At 32.7% G+C, this 12,429-nt stretch overlaps 1 protein-coding gene across 1 annotated transcript in view; it reads right to left on the reverse strand.

The window, feature by feature from the left end:
* The window catches only part of LOC149419876 (uncharacterized), a 126,799-nt gene that overhangs the window by 75,586 nt on the left and 38,784 nt on the right, over positions 1 to 12,429 (reverse strand). The window contains exons 6-7 of the mRNA XM_089637559.1: positions 3,784 to 3,910; positions 3,010 to 3,118 (exon numbers count right to left, since the gene is read on the reverse strand). Of these exons, the coding sequence (XP_089493685.1) occupies positions 3,010 to 3,118; positions 3,784 to 3,910 (236 nt within the window). The remainder of the gene's footprint in view (positions 1 to 3,009; positions 3,119 to 3,783; positions 3,911 to 12,429) is intronic.

Raw genomic sequence — 12,429 nt, forward strand, 5'->3', positions numbered from 1 at the left:
TTGGACAAAAAATCGTCTGATCGGACAATTATTTGTCCGATCGGACACAGTTTTGTCCGATCGGACACAGTATAATGTAAATTAATTTAATTTATTTCCAAATGAACATAAATCTTTTAAAAGAAATATTCGATGTGGACACAAAATATAGTAAAAAAGAGGAAAAACATTCTTAATGGCCTATAATTAATAAAATATAGTTTAAAATGGTGTAAATTGTGGAAAATCTTGGATATACTGTTTTACTGAATCTTATACATTTCCTATCCCCTTAACATACGAGTATTATAGACTCTCGTGAAGGTAAACATGTTCAATTATAATTTGAAATATATTGTTATTTTGTAAATATAAATAATTATACTGTATTTTATAAAATATATTAAAAAAATATATTTCGCCAACTTAAAACATGTTTTCTATTTTATGTTTTTTAGGCCTTCAACGATATTTAACTGAATTTCATGCGATAAATCGTCTTTTGCACTTTTCCGATGTGTGAAATTGTTTAGTCTATTATCCATTTGTTTTTTCTTCATTGTATATAGTTTGTAAGTTTTCCCGTTCTACTTCCTATTCTATATCTATTCCGTTCATTTTTTGAAAAATCTCATCTTTGACATTTTTTGACACTATTATCCGTTTTTCGCCAATTTTCTGGATTGTTCTTTGCGATTTTTTACCAATTTAAACTTACCGTTTACCATTTTTACGTATTTTTCAGCACTTTTACTGAATTTTTTTTTTCACTGTGTACTTTGATTGAGTCTGTTCACGAACTTTCATTATTGTGAACATTTCGCCGATATTGGGTTTCTCTTGCATGAAAACCTATTTTCGATGCTTTTAATATGTTAATTTAGCTGTGCTCAAGAAAATATCACCAAGTTTTACAAATTTTAACATTTTTCAATTTTTCCTACTGAATTTCGTCATTTTTTGCTAATCTTACCTTTATTAAATTATTTAACCATGTTTTCGCTAGGTTTCAACGAATTTTACCATTTTTTCACATGTTTTACTTGTTTTAACTTGTATTGTGAGTGTTCTAGCTTTAAACACATTTTACCATGTATACTATGTTTGGCAGTCTTTTAGACAGCGTACCGTTTATCAACAAATTCCTAATTTTTTGCCATGCTTTGTCATCTTTAACCACATTTGACAATTTTTCACAATACTGGTCGTGTTTTTCCATGTTTAAGCGTATTTACTCTTTTTCTACCATTTTTCTTAGTTTTCTTTATAAAATTTTCCCAAACGTCTAATGGTTAACCTGTTCCTCATTTTTCGTCTTGTTTTTGTCATTTTAAACCATAATTTACCAACGTTGTAAAACACATGCAAATATGGTTTAACATAGTAAGATACTAATATATATCTTTAAAAACAGTAAATGGTGGAAAAACATAGCGAAGGTTCATAAATGACATTTAATCAATTGATGATGTGATGAATCATTATTTAACATGGGAAATACGGTATAAAAAAATGAAACAGGTCCAGCGTAGAAAAATACTGTGAAGAATGAAAACATGTGCTAAAATAATCTTAAACACGGTAAAAATTCTAAAATGGGATAAAATAGGGTAAAACATACAAATGTATGCTAGAAGACGGAAAAATGTGGTAAAACATACAAATATGTGGTGGAAGACGGTAAAATGTGGTAAAACATACAAATATGTGGTGGAAGACAGTAAAATGTAGTAAAACTTACAAATGTATGCTGGAAGAGAGTAAAATATGGTAAAACATACAAATGTTGGGTGGAAGACGGTAAAATGTGGTAAAACATACAAATATGTGGTGGAAGACAATAAAATGTGGTAAAACATACAAATGTATGGTGGGAGACCGTAAAATATGGTAAAACATACAAATGTTGGGTGGAAGACAATAAAATGTGGTAAAGCATATAAATATGTGGTGGAAGGCAGTAAAATGTGGTAAAACATACAAATGTATGGTGGGAGACCGTAAAATATGGTAAAACATACAAATGTTGGGTGGAAGACAATAAAATGTGGTAAAACATACAAATATGTGGTGGAAGACAGTAAAATGTGGTAAAACATACAAATGTATGGTGGAAGACGGTAAAGTGTGGTAAAACATACAAATATATGGTGGAAGACAGTGAAATATGGTAAAACCTTGAAAATCTGATTAAATTATGGCTAAAAAGGCCTCATCCGCAATCAACTCATCAAAATGATAGAATACCGTAAAAATATTCCGATTAATTAATTTATGCTCGTAAAATATGGTACAATATCATTAAAAACCGTTTAATGTAGTCAAATGTATGGCAGAAGTCTCTAAAAGAGCAAACAGCATGCTAAACCTTTAAAAACATTGTCAAATATTGTAAAAAATCATTAAAAACCGTAAAAACTAGTCTAATATATGACGGAAGACGTTTTACATGATGAAAATGACCTTAAAAAACAAAAAATGTGGAAAATATCACAAAAACCAGTAAAATATATGGTAAAACATGATTGATCTTTGAAAAGCATTGTGAAATATGGTAAACCATCATTAAAAATCGTAAAACATCGTAAAATATGATAAAACCATGAAAAACATAGAAAAATGTGGTAAAACGTCTCTTAAATCAGTTAAACGTAGTAAAAAGACGATAAAACATCAAATAACATAATTAAAACTTGAGAAACACAGTGAAATATTGTTAAATACAATTAAAAACCATAAATTAAAGTCAAGTTTATGGCGACAGACGATAAATCATCGTACTACGTGATAAGACCTTGCAAAACATAGTAAAAACACATCGAAAGAGTCTAATGTAATGCAATTTTTTTTCTATATGCAATGGTTTAGGACCCTTGTTGTTAAGTGGGGTATGATTATTCACCAAGAGATGTTCTGCGAATTTTGAGGATGTGTTTTTATTAACAGAGGATGCCGTTGAAGTAGGTGTTATAGCAGGTTGAGGGTCTACTTCCGATTTGCCCTTTCTAATCTAATGCAATTTTTTCTCACAGAGAGCTCGTGGGACACAGTCTCCGTGAGGGCGGTGACTGCGTACTTGCTGGGGGAGTAGATACCGGCGTTAAAGCCCTGGTGGCGAGGGATCTGGTGGCCCACAATGCTGAAACACACACATAACATGTATTTATTCATATGTTCCTTACAATAATTTCTGAACAATAAGTACAAATTAATCTTTTTTCAAATATTTTAATGTTTATAAATAATTTTTTATGCATAGCACAAAGGATGACAAGCCTGAAACACCCGTATTGTATAAATTGAAAAAATAAATGCCGCTGACGGGAATTGAACCCGCAGCTTTCTGATTGTCGGTCAGATTCTCTACCATTGCGCTACGTCGCGTCGGTTTATTCTAAACCCGCCAAATAATTCAATGTGTACACGTATGTTTCATTCAACATTTATTGCTTATTTGATTTGTCACCTGAAAAATAACCGAGATTTTCAGTGATGAATGCGTGTCTTTTATTCTCGAGATGTTTTTGCGAACGTTGACGAAGCACTATTATTTATTCAATTATTTTAGAAATGTGTCTTAGTGGAGTAAATGAATTGCGGTACCCCAACTAATCAATGTGCTACACCTATATGAAATACTAAGTACATTTTAAAACTGGAATGCACTGCTGGCAATCTTTAAATCTGAATCTGATACAGAACCTCTTGCTTCAAAGTGAAGTATGCTTCATCATTTCTTCCTTAATCTTTTAACATTGTGAATTATTTTTATTGATGAGTATGATAATAAGTCGAAAGTTGAACCTGTTGATATTGATTATCTGACCATCATCTCCTCGAGTCCTCATGCTCTTCAGGGCCTCCCGAGTAGCGATGCTCAGCGCTATCACATTCATGTTCAACACCGTCGTCCAATCTGATGTCTTTCCATCTAGAATCAAACAACAGACATTATGTAAACTGAAGAGAGACAATACTTTCAATGTCTGACATTTCAGCTTATGAGATTGGTTCCGAAAACACCTAGTCAGCAATAAGAATTTTAAAACTGTACTTCAAACTCAAGAATGGTTTTCTCTTTAAATGCGTCCGCAGATAAATCCACAAATAAATTAACAACTATAATTTTATCTGGAAGCGAGTCCCCAGCTTAATAAGCATTGCACTCATACTTTTTTATCACACATTTAATTTTTTATTATTTTATTTTAATTAAATTAGCCCACATCAACTTTCCCACTGTTCTGATGGCAGTATGCTATACTAGCGCGTCTTAGCAGCGAGCCTTCGTCGGGTTGGTTTCCTTTATAATAATAATTGTCATAACTGCCTTGTTGGTTTCAGACCTTAAATAATTTTACACTTATATAATAATTATATTTATTCCGGACTGTGGGGAGGTTGGTGCGATCCCAAACATACCATAGAGAGCATAAATATATATGTAAAGAAAAATATAATTTTCTTTAATTCAAGGCAATGCCGAGCTTGTCTTGTCATTGTGGCAGTGTGTGTCGTGGACTGTCACTAGCTGGATGTGCGCCACAGTACCTACACAGTCGACTCGATATTTCGTAATCTATGGTTTAAGACATAGTAAATGTAATCTATGGGTTGTGACAAGGCAGATTGATGGGAATAATTTCAATAATTTGTAATTGCTATCGTGATTGTGATTAAGGAATTGACATAACAATTAATAACATTAAATGTCGTTTCTTTCCTTACAGGTAATGTTTTGTTACTGAATGCTTTTCTTTATGTAAATCTTATGAGATTAACACAATAAACCTCTTCTTTCCTTACAGAGAAACTCAACTGTATATTATATTATATTATATTATATTCAACAAGGAGTGAAATTTATAATGTTTTTACAGTATTTACATTTTTGAAATCACTAGATACCCTTAAAATAAATCCCAGCATTTTCAAAGCTTTATTGGTAATTATTTCAATATGCTTGATAAAGTTAAGTTTCGTGTCAAACCAAATGCCTAAGGTATATGACGAACCGAATTTTTTTAAATAGGACCAAACGGATGACTGGGGAGATTCATTCATCCAGACCGCTTTTTGTTTTTCAAAACGCGTTTCGCTTCTGCCTGGACGCGTTTCACAGAAAGGTAATTTTCGAAAGACATACATTTACGGAAAATGGAAAATGCTTCTCTTCTGGATTTAACGACACTAGTGCATTCTTCATCCCACAGTGGGGTGGTTTGTTTTATCTTAATGTTAACATTACGTTTTTTAAGTGTTAATTCTGCAGCTTTTACTATCATGTTAGGAAATAATTCACATTGTAAACTAGTGTTGACAAGGGAAGACTTAGATGCTTGAACAATGGAGTCTAATTCTGAAGAAAAATTTCTCCAATTCGCGTCTTTCGTTGTAAATTTAAAACTATTGTTTATCGAAAAGGAATGCGTGGAAGATAGATGGTGGAAGGTAATTATTATAGGAAAATGGTCACTGGAAAGGGGATTTTTAAGAATATTCCGAGAACATATGGGAATCACCGAAGATGAGCAAAAAGATAAATCGACTCCACTTTTCCGATGTTGAGGGGCAGTAAAACGAGTTGGAGATCCGTCATTAAGAATACATAAATAATATGTATCCATAAAATCTAATAGATTATGGCCAGAACGGTTTGTTAACTCACTGCCCCAAGAAGGAGAATGAGCATTGAAGTCCCCAAGTATCATTTACGGGGGACGAATCTAGGATATAAATGTTGACCATTCGTTTTCAACAAAAATTGTAAAGGGAGGGATATATATTAATAGTTATGTAATATCAGATACAACAGCTTCTACTTTCTGAAAATTATTGGAGAGAGTGTGGAAAATAATTTGTTTAAAAGGGATAGAATTATGTATAATAAAAGCAGTGCCACCTTTGCCATCCAGTCTATCATGTCTTAGACAGTGATATCCAGGAATTTTAAATTGGTATGAGGGTTTTAACCAGGTTTCGGAGATGGCAGCAACTGAAATATTATGTTCATCAAGTAACTGTACAAGATCAATTTGCGAATAGACTTCTACTATTCCATTGAAGTATTTTGCTCAGTTGCGGATACATCGGGAAGGCTAGAGAGTAAAGATTTCATATATTCGGCAGCTCTGGACGGTACTTTATTGTTATTTGAAAGGATCGTAATTAATAGGGTAATTAAAGTTTGAATAAAAAAAGAATTTTCAATCATGACCTTAGGGAAGATATCGGAAGTGGAAAAGTTTTTTAAGGCAGTCCCATTGGGAGCCTGGGATTTATTATTCCCCTTCGGGTTAAGTAAAAGATCATTATGTAGTTTTTTATCGAAAGAAGGAATAAATTTTGGATTAGATTTTATCGGTTTGAAAATTGTTTCTTTGTGGGAAGGTGAAAGAAGGGATTTAGGGGAAGAAAAATGAAAAAGAGAAGCGTTAGTCGTTATCTCTGCAATAGATTTTTTTGTGGGAGGGAATAATTGAGAGGCCTGAAAGTAGGAAATGTTGTCTGCAGCCATTGTCTGTTTGATATTTCTCTGTCTAGATAACTCTGGACAGGCCACACTAACAGCAGTTTGGTTGCCCTTACAATTAATACAAATAGGGTTATTCCTTGTATTTTGACACTGTTTAAAGGGATGATCCTCTCCGCAATGGAAACAATAAGGAGGGGAACGACAAATAGGTTTAATTTCCAAAACGGCAACAGTTGAAACATTGGATAGTCGGGAATCTGTATATTTCAACGGTAAGAGCGTTATAATAAATAAAAAGGTTTCTATATAGTGGTGCCGGTGGAAGTATCCTTGAAATTCAAACGACGTGCTTTTAAAACTTTTGGAGTTAATTGAGAGTCATTAAGAGCGTCTACTATTACTGTTTCTGATAGATCGGTTGGGATTCCTCTTACTCTGCCTATTCTGGTTAAATTAAAAGTAATTCTATGGATAGTTTGTATCGACCTTCCGGTTTTATTGATCCATTTATAATACCAAGGTTATTGAGTTTTGAGCTAAAAATAAATTTACCAAAATCCAGGGGATGAATTATTTTCCCCTGTTCAGTCCTTTGGACATTGACAGTAAATGGAGCTGAAGATGAAATAGAATACATAAGCTCAATAGCTTTTGCTTCTCGAGGAATGGTATCATTATAACTTCCATGAGAAATTGGGGCTTCGTTTGATTGTGAAAGAGATTTAATTTTAGGAGGTACATTAAGGCAAAGCGGTGGTCGTCGTTTTCGGGAGGAATGGTTACAGAAGTCTGAATATCATCAGAATCGTAGTCGTCTACAATATAAGAAATGGACTCAGGGTCCGGAGGTCGATTTTTGTCCTCCGCCATTTCAACAAATTACAAAAAAAAATCAAACAATAGTTATTTATTGTTTTTGTGTTTAATTCGTAGAACTCCATTTAATTTTTTTTTATTATAAATTTAATTTAGATTAAATTTGATAATATTATTATTAAGTTCTGCAAGTGTTTTAGTTTTTTATTATTGTGACAGCTGTTTCGGCTTACAAGGCAATTTTCAAACTGTGGTTAGTCCACATTGAGACGACGTATTTATACTATTTCAAATGTAAATTTTGAAGGTGCAAACATTGATTTATTACTGGTTAAACCGATGACATGATCTATTGTTGGTTAAACCAATCTATATTTTCCCCTCAGTAAATGGTAATGAGTTCTTAATTATTTACTAATGACTTTATTGCTATGAATTATTTGGGTGCATTATACTGCTTGGGTTTTGTGAAAATACTGAGAAGTGGTGAGTAAATTATTTTCCGTACTTTATTAATTAGTGTTAAATTTGGGTCATTCGTTCGTTTATTGATTTCTAATTGTTCAAGTAAATTTAATCTAATGCCCTTTTTTTCTATATGCAATGGTTTAGGACCCTTGTTGTTAAGTGGGGTATGATTATTCACCAAGAGAAGTTCTGCGAATTTTGAGGATGTTCGGATGGTCTAAATTAAATTTATAATAAAAAAAAAACAAACAATACTTATTATTTAAGAAATAATAAATGATAGAAATAATACCAGCAACTGCGTCGTAAACCAATAAAACAAACAAAAATAATGAATAAGAAAAGGTAACAAAAAATAAAACGTATCTGTACGCCACGCCGTCAGCAAGCCGTCAAACACAGAGCACTGGATGAAAACACAACTCTAGCGTATATCTCTCAACATCGTGAATCAATCGTCAAGCTATTTCCCGATGGCGCCCGTGCTACCTAACCGTGGAGCTACCTTCCGCATAATCCTAACATTAGAAAACACATTGCAAGGCATAGTCAACTTCGTGGTGGGAAGAAAATGTTTGGCAATCCTAAAAGACGGTCTATAGGCTATCTTACACGAAACGTTTTACAATGTCTTTCAATATGTCTTTATGTTTCCTACTACTTTGCGATGTGTTTTTACTATGTTTTTCAAGTGTTATCACATAATACGATAATTTACCGTCTGTCGCCATATATTTGACAAATTTTTCTGGTTTCAAATGGTATTTGACCATATTTTACTGTGTTTCTAAAGTCTTAATTATGTTATATGATGTTTTACCGTCTTTTTACTACGTTTAACTGATTAAAGAGATGTTTTTCCATATTTTTCTATGTTTTTCATGGTTTTATCATATTTTACGATGTTTAACGGTTTTAAATGATGGTTTAGCATATTTCACAATGCTTTTCAAGGATCAATCATGTTTTATCATATACTTTACTGGTTTTTAGTGATATTTTCCAAATTTTAGTTTTTCAAGGTCATTTTCATCATGTTAAACGTCTTCCGTCATATATTTGACTATTTTTTAAGGTTTTTAATGATTTTTTACAATATTTGACTATGTTTTTAGAGGTTCAGTATGCTGTTTGCTGTTTTAGAGTCTTATGCCATACATTTGACTACATGAAATGGTTTAAAATGATATTGTACCATATTTTAAGACCATGAATTAATTAATCGGAATATTTTTACTGTATTCTATCATTTTGATGAGTCGATTGCGGACGAGGCCTTTTTTACCATAATTTAATCAGATTTTCAAGGATTTACCATTATTAACCGTCTTCCACCATATATTTGTATGTTTTACCATATTTAACCGTCTTCCACCATATATTTGTATGTTTTAACACATTTTACCGTCTTCCACCATACATTTGTATGTTTTACCATATTTAACCGTCTTCCACCATATATTTGTATGTTTTAACACATTTTACCGTCTTCCACCCTACATTTGTATGTCTTACCACATTTTACCGTCTTCCACCATATATTTGTATGATTTACCAAATTTCACCGTCTTCCACCACATATTTGTATGTTTTACCACATTTTACCGTCTTCCACCCTACGTTTGTATGTCTTACCACATTTTACCGTCTTCCACCATACATTTGTATGTTTTACCAAATTTTACCGTCTTCCACCCTACATTTGTATGTCTTACCACATTTTAACGTCTTCCTCCATACATTTGTATGTTTTACCACATTTTACCGTCTTCTACCATACATTTGTATGTTTGTCACATTTTACCGTCTTCCACCAAACATTTGTATGTTTTACCACATTTTACCGTCTTCTACCATACATTTGTATGTTTTACCTCATTTTACCGTCTTCCACCATACATTTGAATGTTTTAATACAATTTACTGTCTTCTACCATACATTTGTATGTTTTACCAAATTTTACCGTCTTCCACCCTACATTTGTATGTCTTACCACATTTTACCGTCTTCCTCCATACATTTGTATGTTTTACCACATTTTACCGTCTTCTACCATACATTTGTATGTTTGTCACATTTTACCGTCTTCCACCAAACATTTGTATGTTTTACCACATTTTACCGTCTTCTACCATACATTTGTATGTTTTACCACATTTTACCGTCTTCCACCATACATTCGAAAGTTTTAATACAATTTACCGTCTTCTACCATACATTTGCATGTTTTACCACATTTAACCGTCTTCTACCATACATTTGAATGTTTGACCACATTTTAACGTGCTCAACCATATATTTGAATGTTTTACGGAAAAATACGGTAAAAATAGTGAAAATAGGTTTCACATAGTTAAACCTTGTGAAGAATGAAAACACGTGCCAAAATATTGTTTAACAGAGTAAAAATGCTAAAATGGGGTAAAAGAAGGTAAAACACAGAAACTTGTGGTGACGGACGGAAACAGACGGTGAAATATGGAAAAAAATGGTCTAAAAAAAATAAATTTAAAAAAAATGTTGTACACTGTACTTCAAATACTCAAAAACGTAAAATACTGTCTGATCGAACATTTCGGATGTCCGAAAGGACATTTTTAGTGTCCGATCGGACATTTCTAGTGTACGATAGGACATTTAAATGTCCCATCGGACATTTCAATGTCCCATCGGACATTTCAATGTCCCATCGGACACTTCTAGTGTCCCATCTGACATTTCTTGTGTCCTATCGGACATTTTTTGTGTCCGATCGGACATTTCAATGTCCCATCGGACATTTGTAGTGTCCCATCGGACTTTCTTGTGTCTGATCGGACATTTCTAGTGTCCGATAGGACATTTCCTTGTCCGATAGGACATATCTGGTGTCCGATCGGACATTTAAATGTCCCATCGGACATTTCTAGTGTCCGATAGGACATTTCTAGTGTCTGATAGGACATTTCTATGTCCGATAGGACATTTCTAGTGTCCGATCGGACATTTCAATATCCCATCGGACATTTCTAGTGTCCCATCGGACATTTCTTGTATCCGATCGGACATTTCTAGTGTCCGTTAGGACATTTCTAGCTATCATTTTTTTGAGTTTATATCGGCTTATAAGTATAAGTTTTTTTTATGGTACAATATCATACAAAACCGTTTAATGTAGTCAAATGTATGGTAGAAGACTCTTAAACAGCAAACAGCATGCTAAACCTTTAAAAACATAGTCAAATATTGTAAAAAATCATTGAAAACCGTAAAAACTAGTCAAATATATGATGGAAGATGAAAACTTTCTGAAAATGACCTTGAAAAACTCAAATTTGGAAAATATAACTAAAAACCACTAAAGTATACGGTAAAACATGATTGAACCTCTAAAAACATTGTGAAATATGGTAAACCATCATTAAAAACCGTAAGAAATAGAGAAAAAAGGTCAAAAATAAAAATAAAAACACTGTGAAGAATGATAAATTGTGCCAAAATAATTCAAAACACGGTAAAAATTCTAAAATTGGATAAAATAGGTAAAACAGAGAAAATTATGGTGGAAGACGGTAAAATGTGGTAAAACATTCAAATGTATGGTGGAAGACGGTAAAATGTGGTTAAACAAACAAATAAATGGTAGAAGACGGTAAAATGTGGTAAAACATACAAATGTATGGTGGAAGACGGTAAAATGTTGTAAAACATACAAATGTTTGGTGGAAGACGGTAAATATCGTTAAACACACAAATGTATGGTGGAAGACGGTAAAATGTCTAAAAACAATCACATGTATAGTGGAAGATGGTAAATTGATGTAAGACATACAAATTAATGGTGGAAGACGGTTAAATGTGGGAAAACATACAAATGTTTGGTGAAAGACGGTGGATTGTGGAAAACATGCAAATGTATGGTGGAAGACGGTAAAATGTTACAAAAACATAAAAATATATGGTGGATGACGGTGAAATTCGGTAAAACATACAAATATAGGTAGAAGACGGTGAAATTTGGTAAAACATACAAATGTATGGTGGAAGACGGTAAAATGTGTTAAAACATACAAATTTATGGTGGAAGACGGTAAAATGTGGTAAAACATACAAATATATGGTGGAAGACGGTGAAATTTGGTAAATCATACAAATATATGGTGGAGAAACGTAAAATGTGGTAAAACATACAGATGTATGGTGTAAGACCGTAAAATGTGGTAAGACATACAAATGTAGAGTTGAAGACGGTAAAATGTGGTAAAACATACAAATTTGTGGTGGAAGACGGTGAAATTTGGTAAATCATACAAATATATGGTGGAGGATGGTAAAATGTGGTAAAACATACAAATGTATGGTGGAAGACAGTAAAATGTGGTAAGACATACAAATGTTGGGTGGAAGACGGTAAAATGTGGTAAAACATACAAATAAATAGTGGAAGACGGTGAAATATGGTAAAACCTTGAAAATCTGATTAAATTATTGCAAAAAAGGCCTTGTCCGCAATCAACTCATCAAAATGATAGAATACCGTAAAAATATTCCGATTAATTAATTAATGGTCGTAAAATATGGTACAATATCATTAAAAACCGTTTAATGTAGTCAAATATATGGCAGAAGTCTCTAAAAGAGCAAACAGCATGCTAAACCTTTAAAAACATTGTCAAATATTGTAAAAAAATCATTAAAAACCGTAAAAACT

This window comes from Hesperophylax consimilis, chromosome 11, assembly GCF_061612785.1.
Source record: "Hesperophylax consimilis isolate HC1 chromosome 11, BYU_Hcon_1.0, whole genome shotgun sequence".
NCBI classification, from domain to species: Eukaryota; Metazoa; Arthropoda; class Insecta; order Trichoptera; family Limnephilidae; genus Hesperophylax; species Hesperophylax consimilis.